This window comes from Felis catus, chromosome F2 (assembly GCF_018350175.1).
Source record: "Felis catus isolate Fca126 chromosome F2, F.catus_Fca126_mat1.0, whole genome shotgun sequence".
Taxonomy (NCBI): Eukaryota; Metazoa; Chordata; class Mammalia; order Carnivora; family Felidae; genus Felis; species Felis catus.
This window is the reverse complement of record NC_058385.1, coordinates 41,523,984-41,549,344: the sequence shown is the minus strand read 5'-3', so window position 1 is coordinate 41,549,344 and position 25,361 is coordinate 41,523,984. Positions and strand designations below refer to the sequence as shown.

The 25,361-nt window shown below is 41.5% G+C and overlaps 1 protein-coding gene and 2 long non-coding RNA genes across 8 annotated transcripts; 1 reads left to right on the top strand and 2 right to left on the bottom strand.

The window, feature by feature from the left end:
- Positions 1-313: 313 nt before the first annotated feature.
- LOC123382998 lies at positions 314-11,944 on the bottom strand. The gene is made up of 2 exons (XR_006592150.1): positions 11,810-11,944; positions 314-1,662 (listed from the first exon to the last, which is right to left on the bottom strand). It is a non-coding gene; the product is annotated as an uncharacterized LOC123382998 (long non-coding RNA).
- On the bottom strand, positions 9,963-11,131 carry LOC123382997. Its single transcript, XR_006592149.1, has 2 exons — positions 10,835-11,131; positions 9,963-10,246 (listed from the first exon to the last, which is right to left on the bottom strand). It is a non-coding gene; the product is annotated as an uncharacterized LOC123382997 (long non-coding RNA).
- CCNE2 (cyclin E2) lies at positions 10,156-25,263 on the top strand. Of its 6 annotated transcripts, none has more exons than XM_045049498.1 (12): positions 10,156-10,253; positions 13,535-13,574; positions 13,669-13,771; positions 13,853-13,906; positions 14,842-14,993; positions 16,329-16,464; positions 19,127-19,273; positions 20,477-20,572; positions 21,862-21,996; positions 23,565-23,676; positions 24,149-24,306; positions 24,681-25,263. In XM_045049498.1, the coding sequence occupies exons 2-12, from the start codon at positions 13,561-13,563 to the stop codon at positions 24,792-24,794; spliced, it is 1,221 nt and encodes a 406-aa protein (XP_044905433.1). In that variant the 5' UTR covers positions 10,156-10,253; positions 13,535-13,560; the 3' UTR covers positions 24,795-25,263. The 6 variants fall into 6 exon arrangements, with proteins under 6 accessions (XP_044905433.1, XP_044905434.1, XP_044905436.1 ...); XM_045049499.1 differs by lacking the exon at positions 10,156-10,253 and adding an exon at positions 11,142-11,330; XM_045049501.1 differs by lacking the exon at positions 10,156-10,253 and adding an exon at positions 12,205-12,341 and having other exon boundaries at positions 13,672-13,771.
- The last annotated feature ends 98 nt before the right edge of the window (positions 25,264-25,361 follow it).

Sequence of the window (25,361 nt, the reverse complement as noted above, 5' to 3'; positions counted from 1 at the left end):
CACCCCTTCCTACTTCTCACCTGGGTTACTGACTGAGGTTCCAGGTAAATAACCCCCAGAGGGCCAAGGCAACATCATGCATTACTCTTATTTTGTTTCTGTAAGGATTAAGGAGGGAAAGAGAGATTATCACCTGGATATTTTTTCCCAGAGAAGCACTAATCCACCTCTTTGGTAAGCCCATGTCAAGTTGAGAACATTGGGATAATACAGCCTGGTAACATTGCCAACACATTTTATGTGTGTTCTAATATTCTACTCCAAACTGCTCGTGTAGAAGGAAGAAGAAACAGAAGGATTACAATGTGAGACATGCTTTGTACACGTCCTTTAACCAAACACACTGAGGTAGATATTATTTCCTTTTTACAGATGAGGACTGAGGTTAGGTAACTGACCAAAGCTCTCACAAGTTGTAAGGGATAGACAGATGGGTTATAATCTAGTTTCTATCTCTCAAACTCATTCTCTCATATTTTTTCACTTTATTAAAAAAAAAAATCACAGTATCAATGCATGTTTGTTGTAACAAGTCTAGCTGAGATGGTATCCTGTCACTTCTTTCTCCATACTCATGTAATCATGTAGACACACATATGAAGATTTATTTTCCCCAAAATGTAAGACCATTTCATTAATATTAGTCTGCAACTATTACTACTATACTCACATGATAACACAGCTTTCTTAGTCCACACAAGGAAGCCTAATTCCGTTTTTAAAAAATAATTGCACGACATATTCTGTACTACAGATAAACCACACTTCCTGACAGAAATTCAAATTGTGTTTAGGCTTTTGCCATTATAAATAATGCTGTGGTAAACTTTCTTGAACACATGACCTTACAAACTGGAACATTGATATCCACAGGATGAATGAACAAAAATAACACTGCTGAATGTAATCTCTGTATTTTTTTTAATAGATAGTAGGCTGCATTCCCAAAAGATATAGCAATTCATGTTTACAGCAGCAATATCTGAGTGCTCATTTTCTCACCCTCTTGCCAGCACAAAATATTATCTTTTTTTTTTTTTTTTTTGGCCTATTGGATGGTTGAAAAATGGCATTTCATTGCATTTCTCTGATTACTGGTAAGATTGAGGCTTGTGCTCTTGTTTGTCAGGTTCTCACTCATAAAGAGTGACGTACAAGGCCAATCAATGGAATTATCTTCTCTAAGGCCTGGTAAAGTCACTCCTACTGGACAGAGGCAAGATTCCATTAGATTCCAGGCAACGCAAACCCTCAGTATGCAGGGTCTACAGCAGAGGGCATCAGAGAAAGAAAGAAAAACAAAAGTAGGTTAGGAGTTGTGAACAGTTCAAAGCCAGTAAATAAATGGAGAGTGAAATGAGGTTACTTTTACTAACTCTCGGCAACCTTTATCAAAACCAGGGGAGGGAGCAGGGAACCTTGGCTAGATGCCTCTTCCACAATTCTCACCCTTCACCTGCAAGGTAATTAAGAAAGAAGGAAAAAGAAATGACAGAAAGAGGGAGACAGAAGAACCTTCAGCCAGGGCCACACTCCTGTCAGAGCTGGAGGCTTCCAGAGGGGCTGGAGTTCCAGAGGCATCCAGGGGCTCTGATGCAGGGAAGCAGAGGGCAGCTTGGCCTCCTGCAAGCTCCATCCATTCTCTCCAGCTGAGAGTGAAACCTGAGGACAAACCAGAGGCAGTAAGGGGAGGAGCCAGCTAAGGTGTAATTCCTTCTTCAGCTGGAGGTGTCCCTTTGGATACATCACAGGACCTCTCTGAATCTTACTTTCCTATTTTGAAAAATGAGGGAGGATTTCGGAAATGTTGATGTACAAGGCCACTTCCATTTCCAAGATTCTACAGTTCCAATTATAAAATGTTGTTTTCTATTACCCTTGTCTCACCTTCTATTGGTCTCCATGAAAAAGCAGAACGATCAGAAAACTTGGAGTCAAGTCTTGGGTTCAGTTCCAACCTGCAAGCTATGCCATCTTAGACAATCCCTTTGATTCCTCTGAGCCTTTTTGCTCATCTATAAAACTTACCAAATAAAGCTTCAAGGACTGTTGCAAGACTCAAATGAGGGGGTATTTATGAGAGCATTTGTAAACTCTAACACTGTTCAGACAAATGTAGTACAGTGTTCTTACTAAATCTGAGCCACTCACTTCCGTTTCTTTGCTCAATTTAAGCTTCACTCAACAAATACTTAAATCATTCATTCCATAAATACTGACAGAGTGTTTGGGGCACTAGAGTTACCTTAGTGAATAAGATACTGGAATTCACTGACATCACGGGACTTGGATGTGAAAGTTCTTTTAACATCTGGATCAGATAAGGCAATCTGTGCACATAAATATTTCAGCAAGGTACATAAAAGGTAAAAAAGCTGTATCCAGTATATAGCCAGTAAATGTCTCCAGTAGAGAGACGAATTCAACAGAGTTCCTCCTACGGCCCCATAGTGATCGGACACTGTTTCAGGTATTGGGAGACTGAACACTGAACAACACAGACCAAGTCCCTGGCCTTTTGGAGTTTACATTCTATCAGAAGGTTTAACCGGTCAGACTATACTAACCACATATGGAATATACAGCCAAAGAAAGGTATGAGGCCAATTGTGAGAGGTAGGAAACCTAGTTCTGGACCCAGAGCTTCCAGCCTCTTGGCAACATTCAGTTTCCCCTTATCAGAACTGAAGGCATTATGAACTCTGACTTACACTTCCCTTGTGCCTCATTTCTAATTCCAAGTATTCAGTTTGGACAAGTTAACAGTCTTTACCAAGTAGTGAGGTGTTGGGGATAGGGAATAATCACAGCTATTTTTCAGCCATGGTCAGTTGTCACAGCTTAATTAGATTTTTAAACAGCATTCATCCATACATTCTGCAAACGCATGATTCAGCTTTCCCCTTTTTTCAGGGTCCTCTGGATCTACCCCATGGCTCACTTAACATGAGGACTCCCATAGCTAATAACAGACCACCAGCTTCTATGTCACCTCTAAAGTATTGATCATTATGCATTCAGCTGGATATTCTACAACTGGAGATTCTTTTGTATGAGGCACCGTGCCAGGTCCTTGCTTCTTGGCATTTATAATATTTGAAAATTTAAAAGAAAAATGCAAATAACTCCAGTATAAGCACTGGATTAAATGAGATAAAGGAGGGAGATATTACTTCCGACTCAAGGAATTAGGGGCAAGAAGGATGCAGCTCTGATGAGAGCTTGCTCACACATCAGTGCTGCACACAGTGCTGGACATTTTACATGGATTCTCTCACTTGATGTGGAAGGCTCCACAAATGACTTGGACTCTAAGACTTTGAGTGATGGGAGGAATTAAGAAAGGCAGAAATGTAATTTCAGTTGAATATCTATTGACTGCCAAATGCTGGCCAGGCACAATGCTAGGTACTGGGCACCCAATGGTGAACAAGTGTGGGTCCTGTAATAAAGGGCTTACAGGGGGGATACGGACAAATACAGTAACCATGCAATTATAATTACTAAACAGTGTGTTGTGTGTTAAAATAGGTAAAAGCACCAGGATGATAGTTAACAAAGGTGCTTTCAGTTGCACGTGATAAAACTGACTCAGTTTCTTATGCTAACCTGTAATAGACTGTAATAGACTGGTTTATGTTATTAGGAACCTCAGAGTGGATCCAGGACTTCAGAAAACTCTCTCTCTCTGCTCTACTGTCACCACAGCCTTTCATACTGCCGATGGGGTGTTCCTCCAAATGAACACTGCTTGATACAGTGACCTTGGAGCAAGAGATCAGCTGGCTCTCAGGGAAAGAAAATTCAGGGAGGGACTCTGGCCCTGCTTGGACCATTCAACTCTCCCTGAAACAACTGTTGCCCACGGAAGGGACACCATGATTAACAAGCTCGTATCGTACACCTATCCCTGTTGGTGGACGGTGGGTAGGTTCTGATAGCAGAAGAAAGGGAGAGGGAGAAATGCATGCTGGCGGAGTCACCAAAACAACAGCTACCATACAGAGGCCCCTGAAGGGAACACTGCAGCCATGGAAAAAGCAGGAACACAGAGAAAGAAATTTGCACGATGAGTTCCCGAGATGGTAGGTAGACCAGTTTGGCTGGAGCAGTGGTCACACCAGAGAGCTGGGAGGACAACCAGACTGTGGAGGGCTCTGAATGCTTGCCCATCGGCTCCAGAGCAGCCTGACAGGGGCATGTTGACAGCTTTGTTCAGAGTCTTTGCAATTCTCCTGAAAACCATTCAGCAACAAGCATGAAGGTGTGAAACTCCTCTACAAACTTACATCTTCAGAGAAATGAGGAAATGAGAAAGGTCCCAAACTTCATATTGTGTGTGGCGTCACCCCTGAACCAGCAGAGTGAACTACAACATGTGGTTTGCCAGCTGTGCCACAGGGAAGACCAGAAACCGCATGGAGGTCCGGGTGGTGCAGGTCCCAGCAATCCGCAGTGAAAATTCAACCCCAGGAGGAGAGGACCCAGTCTGGCTGGGAACTGCCATGAGCAGGACAAGGAAGGAGGAGGAAGAAAAAAATCAAGTGCCTGGAGGGCTCACAGGTGCAAGTTAGGAAAGAGCGAGGAGCGTGCTGGCCGGAAGGGCAGGGCCCTCGTTGTCAGGGGCTCCATCAGGGGAAGGAGCCGGTCGTAGGAGGCCTCCTGAGCCAGGCTGGGATCCTAAATAAAGAGGAAGCCCAGCTACAGAGGCACCATGTAGTAAAGAAAGTGGACATCTCTGTGGGAACACCGGAGGGAGCCCTTGAGCTGAGAAATGAAGACAGCCTGTGGAGGAAGGCTTCCTCACTCCAGGCACCAGCATTCTCTTGCAAATCGCTGGTTTTGAAAAATCCAACGCATGTAAAAATAAATGATAAAAAGTTGTAACTCAACATCCAGTCAGAGGCACCGTAAGAAAAAACATCTGTACAAAGGTACTGTCAGAAAAAAATCTGAAAGGGAGTAGCAAAACTTTCCCGCAGACTATGAAAACTCATCAGGAAAATGTTGCCAAAAAGCAGAAGAAAAATTTAACCAATATCCTACTATAACATTTAAAACATGTAACCAGGCTGTGGCCATGCAAGAAGCTGAGGGGCAGAAATAACTCAAGGAAGGGATGGTCGGGCAGTAGAGGGCCACAGACAACAGGAAGACTTGAAACAGGAACTGGTAGATTTAGAAAATAAGAAAAACACGTTTCAGAAACCACATTACAAGAAACACAAGAGAGAAGAGGCATCACGCTAAAGGACACTGTGGAAAACAAAGAAAAGTGAAGAAGATAAAATAGAAATAAATAAAATCATTAGAGAAGGCATGATAGAGAAGACAAAGGAAATCGCACAAATGTAAACTGAGAGTCCCTGAAGAAAAAAAAAAAAACCGAATGGAACAAAACATTTTAAGATACAGCTCGATTTTAAGAGGGTTTGTACTTGGGGTTGGGTGGAGAGCTTGGGCCAGATCACAGACCTAAGTTTAGGAAGTAGGTGGGAAGGAAGGGCTGGAAGTCATCTGGAGGCTGTGGTAGCGGGCAGGTCAGGGGCGGCCTCCGCCAGGACCTGCCCCGCTGGGGCCTCCTGGGGCCCCTCCAGCACCATGCTGCCACCAGAGGGGGCTCAGAAGCCGAGTGAGCAGCTCCTGTTTCCTGAATCCTGATTCTGCCCAATCTTAACTAGTACAGAAGTACAGGCCAGGGGTGAAGGGGTAAATGAGATAAATACTTCAGGAGAAGCTCCTTAGACAAAGTTAGAAATCAGAGAACCAGAAAGTACAGAGATTGATATGATCCCGTTCATCTTCCTGCCCCATCCCAAGGTACTATTACCTTTGGATAGTAAAAATCAATGATTATTTTTGCAAAATATGCTTTTATGCTATTCTAAGTATGTATCAATAACTATATGTAATATTTGTTTCACATGCTTTTGAACTTTATATAAATGGTATCATACCGAATGTTACAATTTACTTTTTTCCCAAACATTATATTTTTGAAACTTATCCATGTTGATACATGTGGTTCTACTTCATTTTAACTACAACACAGTATTCCATAATAGGACTATACCACAATGTATTTACCCATTCTTTTGTAGATGGACCTTTCAAAAAAGGTCTGACAGATTTCGTTTTTGTTTTTTTCAAGTTTTTATTTAAATTCCAGCTAGTTAACATACTGTGTAATATTTCAGGTGTAGAATTGATTCAACAGTTACATACAACACCAGTGCTCATCACAAGTTGGTTATTTTATTTATTTTATATTTTATTTTGAGAGAAAGCACGAGCAGGGGAGAGGGGCAGAGGGAGAGAAAGAGAATCTTAAGCATGGGACTTGATCCCATGACACTGGGATCATGACCTGAGCCGAAATCAAGAGTCAGATGCTTAACTGAGTCACTCAGCCACCCCGTTATTTTTGTTTTTTAAATAAAACTAAAATATATACCTACTCTATGACCCCAAAATTCCAATCTTAGGTATATACCCAAAAGGAATGAATATGTTTGTCCACAAAAAAGTGTTCACTCACAGCACCTTTATTTGTAACAGCCAAAAAATAAAAAATAAACTGGTGTATAGATACAGTGGAATACTACTCAGCAATAAAAAGAAAGTAATGATATATGCAGTAGCATGGATGAAAGTCAAAAACGTGTTAAATGAAAGGAGTCACTCAAAAATATATATGTGTGTTGGGAATGCAAGCTAGTGCAGCCACTCTGGAAAACAATATGGAGATTCCTCAAAAAACTAAAAATAGAGCTACCCTACGAGCCAGCAATTGCACTACTAGGCATTTACCCAAGGGATACAGATGTGCTTTTTCCAAGGGACACATGCACCCCCATGTTTATAGCAGCACTATCAACAATAGCCAAAGTATGGAAAGAGCCCAAATGTCCATCGATGGATGAATGGATAAAGAAGATGTGGTACATACATGCAACGGATTATTAGTCAGCAATCAAAAAGAATGAAATCTTGCCATTTGCAACTATGTGGATGGAACTGGAGGGTATTATGCTAAGTGAAATTAGAGAAAGACAAAAATCATGAGTTCACTCATATGAGGACTTTAAGAGACAAAACAGATGAGCGTAAGAGAAGGAAAACAAAAATAATATAAAAATGGGGACAAAACAGAAGAGACTCATAAATATGGAGAACAAACAGGGTTGCTGGAGGGGTTGTGGGAGGGGGATGGGCTAAATGGGTAAGGGGAACTAAGGAATCTACTCCTGAAGTCATTGTTGCACTATATGCTAATTTGGATGTAAATTAAAAAAAAATTAATATACATGTGTGATTCCATATGTGTATGTATTTATACACATATAATACAATTTATATATAATACGAAGTTCTATTACAGAACTAGTAAAACCAATCTATGGTGGAAAAAAATCACAACAGTGGCTCCCTAATGGTGGTAGGTGGAAATGGGCATTGCCAGGGAAAGGAAGCTTCCGGGGGATGATGGTAATGTTTTATAACTTGACAGGAGTTTGTGTAACACAAGTGTATCCATTAAGAATGTATAGTTAGCATTTGTACTTTTCATTGACAGTAAGTTTTATCTCAAAAAAACTAAACAAATATTGAATTCTGCTAATGCTGTGTATGCATACTAAAGTATTTGAGGGGAAGTATACTGATAGCTCCAGTTTTGTTGGAAATGCATGAAAAAATAAGGTGGAATAATGGATGGATAGAGGTACGGACAGACGGAAAGAATCTGTGATAAAGTAAGCACAGCCAAATATTGATGGGATTTAGGTGGTGGGCATATGGCTATTCATTATAAATTCCTTTCAACTTTAATGGATATTTTTAAATTTCATAGTAAAATGCAGGGGAAAATTTTAACATTTAACCTGTCCAACTCCTGATTTCATCCTGCCCTAAAACTGCTCCTCCCTTCATCTACCCAGCCCAGCACCAGTAAATGACAGTCACTCAGCTAGCTGTTCACCCTTGAGCTGTCCCTGTCCCATTCATCAAATCCATCACTACATCCTTTCTGCTATACTTTCAATATACATCCTGAATGCAACCACCTTTCATCACCTTGCCACCCTAGCCTGTTCCAAGCTGTCACTAGCTCTCACCTGGGTCACTCCAGTCCACTCACTCCTCTCCCTGCTGGAGTCTCTTCTCCACACAGCAGTCCCATGGGTCATTTTTAAATGGGAGCATTTAAAATGCTGCCTTTCCTCCCTCTCTCACTACATTCCAGCCACACTCACTTCCTTTTCCATTAAATAAGCCAAGGTCTCCTGGACTTCCTGTTCCCCTGCCTGGAATGTTCTTCCTCCTTACCTGCATGGCTGGTTCTCTCACTTCACAGTTCTCAGATCAAATGTCACACCAAGAAGTGTTCACTGAACTTGTATCTAATGTAGCAACTCACATCACATCCCTTATGCTGTTTTTATTTTTCTGACTTCTTATTACTGCTACGTGTTTGTTTTCTATTCCCCCACCCCTGCCCACACACACACACACACACAACTAGAATTAAGCTCCAAGGGGGCAGTAATTTTTGCTTCACTACCGTGTCCTAGTGTTTGTTGAATTACTGAAATGGATAAAATGTCACCTCCTGAGTCCTTCCCAGATCACTTCCTACCTCCTACAGCTTAATAGTCTCCTCTGTCATATTCTGTTTTTTTCTTTTCTATATTGCTTAATGATAATTATTTGCTACACATTTATTCTGTCCCCCACCCCAGTAGATATATGAGCTCTTACAGATAGGGGCGATTTCTTAATTGCCATGTCCCCAGTAGTTAACAGGAACAGTGTCTGGCCCCGAGCAGGATGATCCACCCTGCATCCACCTGCCAACTTCAACCTCAACCTAGAGCTTCTGGATTTCTAATACTGCCCTGTTTATCCCTGTTCTTTCTCTGCACTGTGGAGTATCACAAATCTTGCAGACCTGAACCGACCATCTCTAAAGGGCTCTAGCTTCCACACCTTAAGATGCCTCTCTTCTCCCCCCAGACCTCTAGTGGGTAGCCAACGGCAGCTCTCACAGAGCCAGGCTCTCTCTGTCTACTCTCACAGATACCAGATCATGAAGTCATACACTTAACCCACCAAGCCACCCAGGTGCCCCTGAATCTAAAAACTTCTAAAAAAGAGTTGATTAATTTTTAAAAAACCTTATTATTCATTGGGAACAATTCTGCCATCCATCACTCTAGCCTTAGAGAATTAAAGTTCTATAATGGGATATCCTATGCATAACTCAATTCAGTATTCACCAAGGTCCTCTTTGTATGCCTCTGAACTGCTGGGTAGCTCCTAGAAAAAGATGAACAAAACAAAATTCAAGGACTAGTTGGAGATAAAAGACATTTTCATAGGTAATTATTGTCCTGTGAGGTGAGCAGAACTGAAGAGCACAGAGACAGGGATTTGGGAAGGTTTCACAGACGGTACGGCAAAGAAAGGCATAGAAGCAAGAAATAAGTGGGCTGGGCCTGATTTTTTTAAACTTGTGCTTCTAAAAACCTTTGTTTTCTCCCTGTTTTTTCCTGAAAATGAAAGCACTGTAGAGGCCACTACTTTATTTACTATGGTATTTTAACTTTGCATGAACCATGGGGGAAAATACTTTAGAAAATGCCAAAATTTCTAAAATTATTACATGTATGTATGAAAGAATTTCATATACTTCAAAGTGAATTTTAAAACTAGGGTCAGTGGGAAAAGAGGGAGCTAAAGGAATGTGTAAAAATATGAAACAAAGATAACATATTGAAAGATGATGTCTATGGGGCCTGGCTGACTCAGTCAGAAGAGTGTGGGACTCTTGATCTCAGGGTCCTGAGTTCAAGCCCCCCTTGAGTGTAGAGATTAAGTTAATAAAACTAAAAGAAAAAAAAAAAAAAAAAAAAGACGATGTCTAAAGTAACTACCTAAAAGGACAACTATATGAACAAAACTCTGGAAAACAGCAATTTTATAATTCAGCTTTCTGTGTTATTCAGGATCCTTCAAACTCAATTTCTACAGGTGTAAACGAGTAAGGGAGGTGGGCAGGTGAGCAAAGAGCACTGAGCATGTGCTCTGTGACAGTCACATACACAAGAGAGGGTCTCTAATACATTATCAAACGTAACCTTTAAAAAGAGCCTTGAAATGGGTGCCTTCTATCTTTTCCAGAGAAAATCCATGCTCAGAGGAATTCAGTAGCTTGCAACAGAGCAGGGCTGGAATCTGGATCCATCTGAAAGGTAAACTCACGTTCTTTTTAATCCCACTTAACTATTGGTCAGGTACTTGTAACATGGCAGAATTCACCCTGTTGGTTTCCAGACAAAGCAGTCTTGAGATGGCTTCTAATTTCTCCTTTACTATGACTGCACTCTATTCACTTCCTAGTCAAGGGCACTGACCAAAGTACACTTCTAATTACAGTCTTGTTTACAGGTAATATATTAATTAGCCCAGGGTTGAGCATACAATACATACACCAAAGTTAATCCTACAAATATTAATCGATGTACCTAGTTTTCTGTACATTTTATCAAATTCATTCATTTAGGCCACACCAGTTTTCGTATGTCAAGGTAACACACTTGTTGGAAGACCTCCCCTTTCTTACTATCTCTAAGCTTTACACCGAAAGTGTTTTGAGGTGACTGCGAAAGGGAGGCAACTCCTCCCCTAACGAGAGCGCCATCAGAAGCATTATAAATGGTATCAAGCTTCTGGGCACTGACAAGATTCTGGGCCTCTCCTAATTCTATGGCACCTGAGGCAAGAAAGACTCTTACTATTTCCTCAGGCATAAAGACGGGAGAAAAAGAATTACTTTGCCGGGGTCCCAAGGCTGTCGCATGAGTAAGAACCCAAAAGGAAAGCGTGAAAAAGAGTTGGCCTTGCGGGCCCAAAACCCCGCAGAGCAGCCGTTATTTCCAGGCTCCGCCGAACAGGCGGAGCGGCACAAAGGGCGCGGGGCGGGGGTGCGGGAGGGGTCCCGGGTCGGTCCCGGCCGCCGCCTCCTGGTGCATCTCGGGAAGGGCTCCCGCCTGGGCCGCGCCGCAGCGCCAGCCTCGGCACCTGGGTCTCCCCGGCCCTACCCCGGCGGCTCGCGCCGGGCCAGGGCAAAGCACCCAACCTGGTCGCTCAGCGTCCGGCCCGAGCTGCCGCGAGTTCCAGGGAGCCTGAGCTCGGCTCCTCCACCGAGGGGGTCTTTGTTCCCGTAGGCGTCCCCGCCCCACTGCTCCCGCCGCAAAACCTGTTTGCGAAGTATCAACGGCATGTCCTGCTGGGAGATGTCCAGTCTTGGGTCGCGATGGAGCGGGGCGGTAATAAGGGCAACGAGGGTTCCCCCAGGTTTAGCCATGGGGGTAGGTGGGAAGAGAACGAAACGCGTCGGGCCCGCCTCCTGCCATTATAGTACGGAGGCGGGCGGCTCCCTCCCGCGCGGGCAACTCGCGCGGGCTCCGCAGGGCGCGCTGGCGGCGGCGGGGCGGGGCCGGCCGGGCGGGCCCCGGGCGGGCACGTGGTGGGGCAGTTTTCCCGGTCAGACCCCAGAGAGCTGTGGGGTGGAATCCCGCCCCCGGCCCTGCTCTTGAGACACATTTTACTTTTGGGGAACCCCGGAACTGCAGGTCCGGAGGACAGGAAGGGACGGTGAAGCCTAGCGCGAGCGTTTCCTGCGCGCGGGGACTTCGCAGTGGGAATCCGCCTGGCAGAGGCAGGGCGGCGGAGTGCAGAGAGACCCACCCCCGGGAGGCACCCGGGTTGGCGGAGCAGGGAGCGGGAAAACAGGGTTGATACGAACCTCCTCCGTCGGCGGGCTGGAGCAAAGTGCAAGACAGGCATCCCTGATTTTGGCTGTCCTGGGGTGCCTCGGCTGGCCACGGTGGTCCCAGACCCGACGGGCGGCGCGGAGACACACGTGGCTAGCCTTGCGCCGGGCTGTGTTTACATTCTGCAGCCTCTCCACGTTGTGCTGCCGTCCTCGCCTCCCATTGGCCAGTTCGGCAGCCAAAGTGGCGCTCCTCCCTCAGGGGCGGGTCCTCCTGGTCCCGGCGTCTCGTCCGCAATAACCGGGTTCCTTGAGCACTTAGCGGGACAGCCCCAGAGCACCACAGGATGGCCACTTCCTGGCTACTCTGTGCTCACCCATGTCGCCTCCACCTGGTCGTAAACCGGGATTGAGCCGCTGCCCGACACCGACGGGATCCGGGAGTTGAGGGCGGGAGGGAACTGGAAACTACTGGCGGGAGACGCGGAAGCAGGGCGGTGGGGAGCCGAACCTTGGAGGAGGGGCCTCTGAGAGACTCCCTCCCGCCGCCAGGCATCGCAGGCAGGTGAAGTGGAGAGCAGGTGAACGCGAACTGAGGGCCTAGGCTAGCGGGCCCTGGCCTCTCGGGGTGGGCGGGCGCGGACTGAGAGCAGGGCGCGGCGCGCGGGCCTGCGGGGCGGGCGCGCGGGAGAGGGGAGCGCGCAGTCCGGAGGTGTCAGTCTGAGGCGCATGCGTGCGGGGCGGGCCCGGCCTGGCCTATATATTGGGTTGGCGCCGGCGCCAGCTGAGAGGAGCGGTAGCGGGTCTAGCGGTGAGGAGCTGCTGGGCGTAGGGAGGAGTGAGGGAGGAGAGAAAGCCCCCAGGGCCGATTCTTCCCGCGGGCGGGAGCCTGCGGGAGGAAATATGGGAAGGCTGAGAATTAGGCGGCTGGGGGGTCGGGAGGATGGCTCCCCGCGTTCCGTTCCTGTCAGGATCTTTGGCAGGGGGCCGGGGAAGTGGCGGGGGTGGAGGGCTGCCCGAAGGGGAGGCCAAGGAAAATACCCTCATTGCAGGGGCTTCTCCCTCCCACCCTCGTTAGGGGAGCTCTACCGCGTGATAGAGGATCGGGGTCTGGGTCCCCTTCGCGGAGAGAAAACCTCCCCGACCAGCCCAGTTTTCCCCTTTCTTTAACTCCCTTTCCTTCGCTCCCAGCCCTTATCTGGAGTCGGGGTCCCAGTGCCCCTCCAAGCGACAGGCAGGGCCCAGTGGGGCTGGGAAGGAGGGAAAGGAGACTGAAGGACGTGACACAAGTCTCAGTTCCCTCCTCCCCCTGCTTCCCCGCCACCGCCGCTCTCCAAATTGGCGCGGAACCGGCTTCTCCACAGCGTTTCGCCTCCACAACCCCCTCTCTCTCCGCTGCTTGTCCAGGATGGAAGGGGGGGACGTGGGGGCGCTGCCCAGGCCCTTCTAGGGGTTACGGGAGAGAGGATGGAGGGCGCAGAAAAGACCCATTTGGGGGAGACCTCCCTCCTTGCTGGGGGTGCTTTGTAAATTCTCAAAGACACTCGCGTCCCGACTGTACGTTCAGTTGAGACGCAGGCATGTGTCCAAAATTAGTCCCGTGAAGTAACCATTGTAGTGCGTAAGACAGCACGGTGAAATGACTCAGGCCACCTCCTGAAGGACTCAGCTGCAACCCCTGAATGAGCATCTGACTGGCACCTGGGAGAATATGGGTGACAATATATTTGACTCTCATTTTTCCTCTCTCCTCTCCAGAGCTTTCACACACCTGAAAGAAGAGAATGTCAAGACGCAGGTAACATTATTTGTCTTGTAGATGTGTTTAAAAGTTAGCTGCTGCGTTGGAAACTCTTGACTTATAAAATTTCCTTTTAAAAAATTCACTGTAGTAGCCGTTTACAAGCTAAGCAGCAGCAGCAACCCCAGCCCAGCCAGACGGATTCCCCTCCAGAAGCCCAGATAATTCAGGCCAAGAAGAGAAAAACAGCCCAGGTGAGTTAAGGGGAGAGGGAGGAGAAGAACTTCTTTGCTGGGACTTTAGCTTAACAGTGAGTGGTCTTTTCTATTTTCCAGGATGTCAAAAAAAGAAAAGAGGAGGTCACCAAGAGACATCAGTATGAGATTAGGGTAATGCAGAACTGGACTGGGGGGGGGGGGGAGTTGGGTGAAACGAATGCAGGACAAATAAAAATTGAATGCGTTATTGCTGTGCAACAGAAAGATACCTCTGACACTCTTACTCTGAATGACCCGAGGTCAGCAGGAAGGTGCTGATCTTTAGGTGGTTTGTATGTGCCTAAATCCTACTACAGCTGCAGAATAAGTTTGCCTTGAAGCAGCTGGTTCCTCTTTGTAAATCCCTCCCTCTTGGAATCGCCTGGTGCACCAGGGCCCGCCTAATCTGTCCAATGTACTGCTCTTTGTTCCCTCTCTGGCTAGTGGAGGGTCCTAATAGCTGCTCCTTTGGGCATAAATGGGATGTGAAGTCACTGACAGACTGGCACCCAGCCCTTTGCTACCTATTCTGTGTGTGGTACAGAGAACACTAGAGACGTGGTTCTCTTTGAAACCAGCATTGGTTGGGGAAAGGGTCCTTTAAATATTAAAGTAATTGACTTTGGTTGATTCCATTTTTAAGGTTTTGCCTTATAGTACTCTGAAGTATGGGAGCAGGCTTAAAGGGTTGGGGGGTAGGGATGAGGGAGGAGCTTTTTATAAAACAAGGTGCCCTTGCTACTATTGTAAAAAGGGAAGAATTTCAGTTTTTTAATCTTGAAAGTGATAAGTGGCCACAGATGAATTTTTATTCCTCTCCTCCCCCAATGCCGAATGTCTTGTATTTTCAGAATTATATTGTTCTCTAAAACACCCCACCTGTTAAACTGTTTGAAGATCAGTAGGAGCTGTATGGCTTATTTATAAAATGTCAGCTAGATTATCAGCAATGTTAACGATGGTGTTTGGGAAGAACTATAGTCGGTTTAGAGATATTAGCTTCTATTTATGAAAGATCCAAGACAAAAAGGTGATTTTCTATTGCACAAATTTTTCTTTAATGACAGAATTGTTGGCCACCTGTATTATCTGGAGGGATCAGTCCTTGTATAATCATTGAAACACCCCACAAAGAAATAGGAACAAGTGACTTCTCCAGATTTACAAATTACAGATTTAAAAATCTTTTTATTAATCCTTCACCTTTGCCTGATTTAAGGTAAGAATATTTTTTTTGAATTTAATGTCAATTAAAATTGTACTAATTTAATATATTGTACTATTTTGAGTCCTATTTTGCCTTCACTATAAAAACATACAAAAATTGCTCTGATATTTATGCATGTATTATTTTGAGAATACTTTGCTGTTCACAAAGGATATGGGTATTTAAAATACTGATTTTTTAAATTTATTTTCATTTCTTTGAATACCGCAAGCCTCATTAGAAGAGCTGAACACCTTTAAAAAATTTTTTTTAACATTTATTTTTGAGACACAGAAGACAGAGCACAAGTGGGGGAGGGGCAGGCAGAGACAGGGGAAGACACAGAATCCAAAGCAGGCTCCTGGCTCTGAGCTGTCAGCACAGAGCCTGTCATGGAACTTGAACTCCTGGACTGTGAGATCATGACCTGAACCGAAGTCGGTCGCCTAATTGACCAAGCCACCCAGGCACCCTTTTTTTTTTTAAAAACAACAACAACAAAAATTTTTGTGACGTTTATTTATTATTGAGAGACAGACACAGCATGAGCAGGGGAGGGGTAGGGAGAAGGGGAGACACAGAATCTGAAGTAGGCTCCAGGCTCTGAGCTGTCAGCACAGAGCCTGATGCGGGGCTCGAACTCACAAACTGAGATCATGACCTGAGCCGCAGTCAGTCACTTAACCAACTGAGCCACCCAGGTGCCCCCCCAACTAAAAAAAAAAAAAACTTTTTTTAACATTTATTTTGAGAGCTTGGAGCGAGACAGAGCATGAGTGGGGGAGGGGTGCTGAACACCTTTTAAATGGAGTTTAAATGATTTTTCTAAATTAAGATGGAAGCATTTTAACATACGACATTTTCATTTGATGTATCAACCGTATTTACTTCCTGCCAAGCTTAGTAAGGTCTATGTTTTTTAGTTGATGAATATGACTAAGAGGTACAGCTTATACAAAGCACATAGTGTAGTATTATTTGGCTCTATATGCAAATTAGTGGACTAAGACATTTAAATTTGCCAACCTGCCCCTTCACTATACTCTGCCAGCTACCACCACTAGGTGATTCTACTATTGATGATCTGTTTGGAGATGATGAGATTTGTCTCTACTGGGATTATATGCTTAAATATTTAAAATTTCAGTGTTGCTCTGGGGAAAGTACTCTTGAAGTCTAGTCTAAGTTCTTGCTGTATAATTTCAAGCCTCTGTTTTTTCATGCTAAAGAACTGGTTTCTAAAGAGCTCCTTTCAAGTTCTAATTGAAAGTTGGATTTCAGTGTCTGAAAATTTATGTTGTATATTATGTAGGTCACATAGTGATTCTTTTCTACCCCTTTCCATAGTTGGGGATGCTCAAATGATGTTTGGCTAAACATGCTAAAAAAAGAGACTAGATATGTTCATGACAAACATTTTGAAGTTCTGCATTCTGACCTGGAACCACAGATGAGGTCAATACTTCTAGACTGGCTTTTAGAGGTATGTTCCATTAATACCTTTGTCTCTGTAGGATGGAAAAATATTTAAGATGTAAATGTGCTTTTCAGGTGCCCTTGGTATATTATTCATGGCCAGCAGCAAATATTTTTGGGGGTCCTTACTGTAGTTGATGGTACCAAAATGGCAAATGTCTACTTTGTGAGAGTAAAATCCTAACACAGCCACTACACCCCATATAACCCAAACCCAATTAGGAATTCCTGGTACCTGTTAGTATTGCTGTGTACCAGGCACTAGGTGCTGAGGATAATCAAGATGAACAGAATATATAATTGACAAGGTTTTACATTCTGCTATACAAAGTGAAGAACCAGGACTAGGCTTCAGGGCCCTCAGAAGTCCTTTTCTGCGTCACCAAAATCCAAATTATGATTTGGGATCTTGATTTCTAAGTCCTAAATAAGGAGGCTTTAAATATCCAGAAGTACCAAGCCCTCTACGCTCAATTGTTTCCCTTTATTATATACTTTTATTCCTTTCAGAAATACACTGTACCATTAATCTAAAGGAATTACAGTGATTTTGAAGTCCCTAAAGATCTATGCCCAAAACGTTCTCTTATTTAGGCCCATTCCCATTCTTTGGATGATAATTCCAAGAATTTACTTGTGTTGATAACAAACCTATTTTCCTCCAGCCCTTGGATATTTGTTCTGTAGTCTCCCTGTGTTTAAGATAGAAATGAGGCATTCTAAGGGAGAAATACCAGGCTTTTTGGTGCAACAACACGAGAGTAAATCTCAGAAGCTATCAGAAAAGTTTTTTAAAAAGGACTATAAAATGGTGTTCTTTGCAGTCAGGTTATCTTATCTCTTACTCTGACTGGAAGACAAGATTATATTTCAATCATATGGGTACAAGAAGGTGGTTGGGTTTTGACTTTTGGGAGTACCTAGTGATCATGGAAGCAACCTAAACACAATCATACAGATTTTTAATTTTTTTCCTTTTTGTTACATTGACTTTTTATCCAATCTGAATTGGATTGGACTGTCCAAATTTATTGCTATTTTCCCTTAAATAGGATTATATGCAAAACTGGGTAGAATAAACAGTAGAGCATTAAATTCTTTTTCTTAGTATATCTTTTCAGTCTAGAAACATAAAGATAGGTTAAATGTTACCATAATAGTTTAAAGGAGAAAAATCATCAAGTCTCAATAGATGTGAAAGACATTTTTTGAAATTCAGTTTCTATTCCTCATTTCAAAATATGTAGTAAACTAAGAGATTTCCTAAACACATTATTAGAACTCATGTATTTCAGGGCTCCTGAGTGGCTCAGTCGATTATGTATCTGACTCCTAACTTCAGCTCAGGTTATGATCTCATGGTTTGTGAGATCGAGCCCCGCGTCGGGCTCTGCACTGACAGCCTGAAGCCTGCTTGGGATCCCTGTCTCTGCCCCTCCTCTGCTCGTACACGTACGTGCTCCTTCTCAAAATAAATGAACATTAAAAACAGTAACAAAACCCTCCTGTATTTCTATCCCTGTTTTCTCATCCTCAAAATGGGGATAATGGTCACTTTCTGGAGTTATTTTGAGAATTTAAAGCTTTGCCTATAATAAGTGTGGAAATGACAGACATTGTTTATTATTAAGAACAGTAGTGAAACATTTGGGAAATTCCCAGTACAGTCAGAAACAAGGGATGTGATCAAGACTTTATATGTCACCAATGTTGTTCATCCAGTTTTTGTCTATAAAAATTCTTAGCCAATGCAGTAAAACATGGAAAAAAGAAGCTAAAAAAATATTAAAGGGTTATTTTGTCGTTAAAGGTCTGCCCAGAACAGTGAAGACCATCATTTAGGGCTGTTGGGATTAAAAATATAAACTAAGCATGAGAACTTACCCATTTATCAGCAATAAACAGGAAATTAATAGAAAAGTTTGCTCATAGTCAGTAAAAGTGTAAATGAATCTGGGAATAAAGTCCATGTGGGCAAAAAAATAAAACAATAAAACTAGTAAATGAGGATGGTAATAGATTGTTTTTATCCTATTAGTACATGTTAACATCTGTCTCCCTCCTCACCCCTGCCCAATCTCAGCTTTGGTATCCTAAAAAACAAAGTTGGGCTTAAAATTTCAGGGGCACCTGGGTGGCTCAGTCCGTTAAGCCTCCGACTCTGGATTTTGGCTCAGGTCCTGATTTCACACTTTGTGAGTTCGAGTCCTGGATCAGGCTCTGGCGCTGACAACAGAGCCTGCTTGGGATTCTCTCTCTACCCACCCCCCCCACTCCACTCCTACCCGCTTCCCCCCACCACTAAAATAAACATTTAAAAAAAAAAAGTATTCTAAGGAAGAATTTTTTTTTAATTTTTTTTTTAAACGTTTATTAATTTTTGAGACAGAGAGAGACAGCGCATGAACGGGGGAGGGTCAGAGTGAGGGAGACACAGAATCTGAAACAGGCTCCAGGCTCTGAGCTGTCAGCACAGAGCCCGACGCGGGGCTCGAACTCACGGACCGTGAGATCATGACCTGAGCCGAAGTCGGCCGCTTAACCGACTGAGCCACCCAGGTGCCCCCCCCCAAAAAAAAAGTATTCTAAAGACTGGTATGTTAGGATCTAACTTTCTAATTTGAAGAAATTCATCAAATGATGATGTAAATATTTGGATCCTTCTCTAGGTATGTGAAGTATACACACTTCATAGAGAAACATTTTACCTCGCACAAGACTTTTTTGACAGATTTATGTTGACACAAAAGGATATAAATAAAAATATGCTTCAGCTCATTGGAATTACCTCATTATTCATTGCTTCCAAACTTGAGGTAAGTTCTCAAAGTTTATCCACAGATAGATTTACCTTAAACTCTTTTTACATCACATCAATCCCTATAACTTTGGATATGAACTCTAAGATAAGTGGATTTATTTTTCCCCTAAAACATTTTTTGAACATTCTTGATTTGTATGGAGGGATAAGTATACTTCCTTTTGTAGTATCTGAGCCTATTCTAAGTGTCTGGTTTAGATTCCGGAAATGTAATGTAGGCAAATAGTCCATGTCTCATTCTGCCAAACAAAATATACCAGTGTGGTCCCAATACATAATTATGGCACTTGGATTCAATAGAATGGTCTTTGAAAACTAACTGACCAATCAAATGAAATAAATAGCTCTGCTGGGTTAGAATAATGGTCTCTATCTGTGTCTGCTGGCGGTGCCAGGATAGAAAGCAACTCTTTTCTTGCCTGAGGTTTTCCTTCACACAATCTCCATCTGGTTTTCTTAAACAATATATTTTGGATTATCATAATTTCTTTTGAGATTTTTGAAACCTTTATCATCTTGAGGGCAGGAGGAGGACTGTGAAACATGCCTTAATTTCCTTGAATTTATTTTTTTCTTCCATATTTTTGTTCTGAGCTTTAAGGGCTATCTCCCAATCCTGCCAAATTTGGTGAATAATTTTATATTTAGTCTGCCCTTCTCTGGAATTCAACTGTGTGTTTCAGGTAGCTTTCTAGACTGAAATCTTGATTTTTAGCCTGTTCTCATCTGTAACAGGCCTCTCTTCTACTCTGATCATTCTATTTGTTCTCTGGACTGTTCAGACCGACCTGTCAGCGAAACTGCACAATGTTGACGTACCATACTTTTATACTAGGGTAAAGGAATGGTTTTCAGTAGTTTCTAGACCTCATTAAGAGTCTTGTTCTGGTCTGGCCAATATACTACGCAATTTTGCTTAAAACAAGTTTGGCTTTTTATTTTTTAACTGAAATGGCTGGTTAAAATATTCTAGTTGTTTATTAACTGAAATTCAAGATCAAGCCTATGAAAATAAGTTTCAATGTAGTTGGCTAATTTTACCTCCTACATCTGAGAAACATATCATTACTAAGATTTAAAATCACTTTCCGAAGCTGTCCTTAAAAACAAAGCCTGTTAAGTGGTTTCTGTAGAATTCTTTTTGTTTTAATCTCGGTCTCAACTATACCTAATGTTTTTTTTTAAATCCATTTTAAAGGAAATCTATGCTCCTAAGCTCCAAGAGTTTGCTTATGTCACTGATGGTGCCTGCAGTGAAGAGGATATCTTAAGAATGGAACTTATTATATTAAAGGTATTAAGTGATTCTAGTTGCAGTTTTAGTAACTTAACAGTTAACTACTGAATCTCAAAGAACACACTGTAAGTAGTCAAAACAGATTTCATTCAGCATTAAGATCCAGTTCAAAGAGGTTAATAATGCATCAATATATTGACAATGGTATGGATAAATGGGGGGGGGGGGGAGAATTTAACCTGTAGACCATTTTTCTGTGTCTTTCAAGTTTTCTATAATGAGAATATACTGCTTTAAAAGTGATTAAGGAAATGCTTTGAAAAGTATAATTACCATACCATGTGTATGTATCAATGAATTCCAACAGTGACACTCAAATATTCTGATTTTCCCCTCTTCCAACAGAGAATGAGAATTATTTCACTGCCTTTTTTCCTTTCTATATGCCAAAAAGGGCTATTAAGCAAAATGGTGGAGAAAAAAACCCTAAAGGTGTTTAATCAGGCTCTGAATTAGAGTAAAGGCTAAGTGTTAGCTACTAGAAAGTATGTTATTAAATTTGGACATAACTTTGTATACAGGACACACAAGAAAACACAATGACTTTCATTTACTATGTGTTGTAAATTACAAATTTATGTCTTCTAAATTATGCTTACAGTCTGTAAACATTCATATTGATAGCTCTATTAGAATGGGACCTTGCTGGTATGTTGATATTGTTCTAACAATAAACTTACTCAGATTCAGACGTGAAGCACAGTATGAGGATGTAAAGAGAAGACGGAATTCTCTGCAATACTCTCTTGTTCTCCCCTAATTACTTTAGACTGCTTGTAAATGATAAAGTCCCAAAGCTTCATGAAGAAAAAGATATGATACATTAAGATTTGCCTTTTTTGTTTTGAACTTTTACATTTTGACCGGAGCCATTAAAGATCATGGAAAGAAAAAGTCTAGATCAGTTTTTGGAAGATCTGAATGGAATTCGCTTTGTTCACTGAATATAATTTTAACATGGCAGTTTCAATAAAGTAGAGAATAGATTTGGAAGACCAGGGGCTGCAAGAAATGAGAAAAGAAGGAATGAATATTAGGCTCAATGAGCTTATTAAGTTAAGATAGAGAATAAAAAAGGGAACTAGATTAATAAACTGTAAAATACAAGCAGCTTTACATTTTGAAGTATCTACAAGTACTTTTAATAAAATAAGGGTCAGAATAAAATTCCTAGGAAGAAATAGGCCTAAAGCAGAAAACTTTTAAAGGGCTATTAGTAAATTAGCTATATATTACAGTGTATATATACTTACATTTACTAACAGGTGTTTTCATACTATTAACAGGCTTTAAAATGGGAACTCTGTCCTGTAACAGTCATCTCCTGGCTAAATCTCTTCCTCCAAGTTGATGCTCTTAAAGATGCTCCTAAAGTTCTTCTACCTCAGTATTCTCAGGAAAAGTTCATTCAAATAGCTCAGGTATTTTCACTGCAGATTTGCTAATGTTTATTGTAACTGTTTAGTGCATTTACAGTCTTAAATAAATTATACAACAAAAATCGTAATGAAATCACTCCTTAATTGACTAGAACAAAACTGCTGATGCATAAAATTCTGTTCCCAGTATTTACATTGCTTAATAATTCTAGAGAACAGACTTTAAACTTCCAGTTTAAATGTATTATGAGTACTCTTCATTCTTTAGGGGTTTAGAGTGTTAAATACCTCTTTTTGGTATTTAGCAGCCAGCTGTCTTTAGTATGATAGGAAATTATTCTGTATGATAATCTTATCCTCATATTTGAACACACTGTACCTATTTTATACATTAGAATTAAGATTAGTTATAACATTTTTAAAAAATCTAATTTCAAATTATGCTTTTGTAGGCCAACATAGCAAATGTTCTTTCCTGCTTACTTCTCGTATGTATCTTAAAGGTTGCTGTACTACCATATATAAGTGAGAAAAATCTATATTTGAATTCTGTGTAGAATATGAAAAGCTTACATAAGGAACTGAAGGAACTGTGGTATTTTGGGTTGGGTTTTAAATAACCTAGGTTGAAATTTAATTTGTATTTTAAATCTAGTAAACACCTTATGAACTAAAACTGAATTAGAATTGGTTCATTTTGTAAAACTTTCTAATGAGGGCTTATTTTTTTGTCAGAATTGCCAGCATCCTAAATTATCATAGGCAGCTATACCTTTTTGATAGAGAACAAAAATTTGATAAGCTAATAATTACTATTTCTACATTGTTTATTTCTAACTCTTCTCATGTTTCTACCTTCTGGACAATGGGAGCAAACATAATTTGTTTATTCCATGGACAGTATTACCTTAGCCTCTGAAATCTAGCCCTTTTACACAATTCTACTATACTCTTTATTACCTAGATTATATTGCCTTTTAAATAATCTCACTGTTTAGATTACAGTAAAGCAGATACACAGAAAGGAACATGTTTCTAAAGGATCATTCTTAAAATGTATCTTTCCTGATTTAAAATGTTCCAATAATTTCAGTAATCAGAACTAAATTTACAGACCCTTTATGATCTAATCTAGGCTAATCTATGATCTAATCTGTGCCTCTCTACCTACGCCCCTCTCCCTTTTAAAATAAGGAATGAAGGAAAGGAATTCCTTTGTTCTGAACTAGAGGTTCCAAGGGAAAGTAATATTTCATTTATCTTTGCAAATGCTATTCCCTACACCTAGAATACTCTCTACCTCCCAATCTTCGTGGCTACTGCGTCTTTTAAGATTTAAGCAGCACAGGTCTTCCCCACTCTGGATTAGGTGCCTTTCCTACTGCTACACACCACACTGCATCATAACAATCCTTGTCTATTCACTTCCTGGCTTGAGCCACCACTCTGAAGGAAATTATCTCTGGATCCCTGTAGTTTTAGCAATTCTTGGCACATGGGTCCACATCATAAGTACTCTAAAATTATAGCTGACTGATCTTTAGTAGCAACATTGATTACTCATCCTTTCTCCTCCTAATTACATGTACGTTTGCTTTTTCCTTTGCTAGCTTTTAGATCTGTGTATTCTAGCCATCGACTCATTAGAATTCCAGTACAGAATCCTGGCTGCCGCTGCCTTGTGCCATTTTACCTCTATTGAAGTGGTTAAGAAAGCCTCAGGTAAGGCACTATATTTTGTTATCTTCTTACATGTTCACAAGGGACTATTATCAACTTTAGCTTCCTATTAAACAGTTTAAAATTTTAATGGAAAACATTAGGTTAGCAATTACCTTCTCTTTTGTTAGAAGTCCTTCCTCATCTTCAGTATATATCCATAAACAAAAAATAAGGTCAAATGGAATTTAAATCCGTTTGAAGTCAGTCAGCATGGTCATTGCCCTGCTTTAAGAGTTCTTTGGGTTTTGACAACTTCAGTTTCATATGTAGAAGGTACGGGTTAGGAAGCTCTAAGTCTTTTTCTCCCACAAAATAAGTCACCTTATGAACAGTTATTAGAAGGCCAAAATCCAGTTCTAAGAAGTTAAAGCAGATTAGCATTCTCAAATTATCTTTAAAATCGGAAGGACAAGCCAATATATTGACAATTTCTCTTGTAACCTTCACATTTTCCTAACTTTCCTCTATCTAGGTTTGGAATGGGACAACATTTCTGAATGTGTAGACTGGATGGTGCCTTTTGCCAGTGTAGTAAAAAGTACTAGTCCTGTGAAGCTGAAGATTTTTAAGAAGATTTCTATGGAAGACAGACACAATATCCAGACACATACAAATTATCTGGCTATGCTGGTAAGTTTCTTGTGGGGCTTTTCATTTTATATCTAGTAAGTTACTGAAACTAATAAGGATACTAGAAATACTTTAGGGCAGTGATACAAGATAGAAAGCTCTAATGGGCACACTGATGTCACAGCAAAATTTGTGGAATGTCTCAAGATTAATGCCAGTAGTCCAAGTAAGAGTTTTTTAAAAATACAGCTATATTCAGTTCAAACTGTTGCACCTCTAGAATAGGACTAGTCATGCTTGCAAAGACATAAAGAGACCATTTCATGAGGTCTAAGTAGTCTCAAATTAATATCCAAGTCTGGTTTGACTTTGTTTTACTCTATCAGTGCTTTACCTTACCTGTTAATCTCTGCATGATTTCTTCACATGTATAGGATGAAGTAAATTATGTAAACACCTTTCAAAAGGGGGGACAGTTGTCACCAGTGTGCAGTGGAGGCATTATGACACCACCGAAGAGCACTGAAAAACCACCAGGAAAATACTAATGAAGGTTAACTAAGCAAACAAGTTGGAATTGACCATTGGTAGAATTTCCTAGAACTGAACTACTAAAGTTTTCAGGAAAATAGTGCTATGACTGTCCTAGCCAATTCAGAAGTTTCACTGCCATTCTTTGATTTTAAAAAACCACTTAAAATTGGCATTAAGGAAGAAATTCCTACATTAGCTGTTTAAACAGCGGGACTTGTTTACAAAGATGACTTCATTCCCAAGGTGACTGGATAGAAGATAGCCACGCTTTATGCCATAATTTTTTTTTTTTTGATCCAGTATTACTGTGTTATCGTGATAAACTAAGAATTTTATCATTGGAGTTTTAGACTAGGTAAGTGCCACCTTAAAGGCGACATTAATACAATACTTTGAATCTAGTTTTTAGATTCTCAAAATTCATATTGTCTTGACTAGTGCAATTTGGTTTTTGAAAATAAAATTTAAACTTGTTTACAAAGATTTAGTTTTGTAATAAGGTGACTAATTTATCTACAGCTGCTGTAGCAAGCTATTATAAAACTTGAATTTTTACAAAAGGTGAACTTTAATCTGTTTTT

Coding starts and splice junctions, on each gene's coding strand:
- CCNE2 (XM_045049498.1), top strand. Junction 13,772..13,852: donor AGAAGAGAAAAACAGCCCAG/GTGAGTTAAGGG, acceptor TCTATTTTCCAG/GATGTCAAAAAAAGAAAAGA. Junction 14,994..16,328: donor TCACCTTTGCCTGATTTAAG/GTAAGAATATTT, acceptor CCCTTTCCATAG/TTGGGGATGCTCAAATGATG.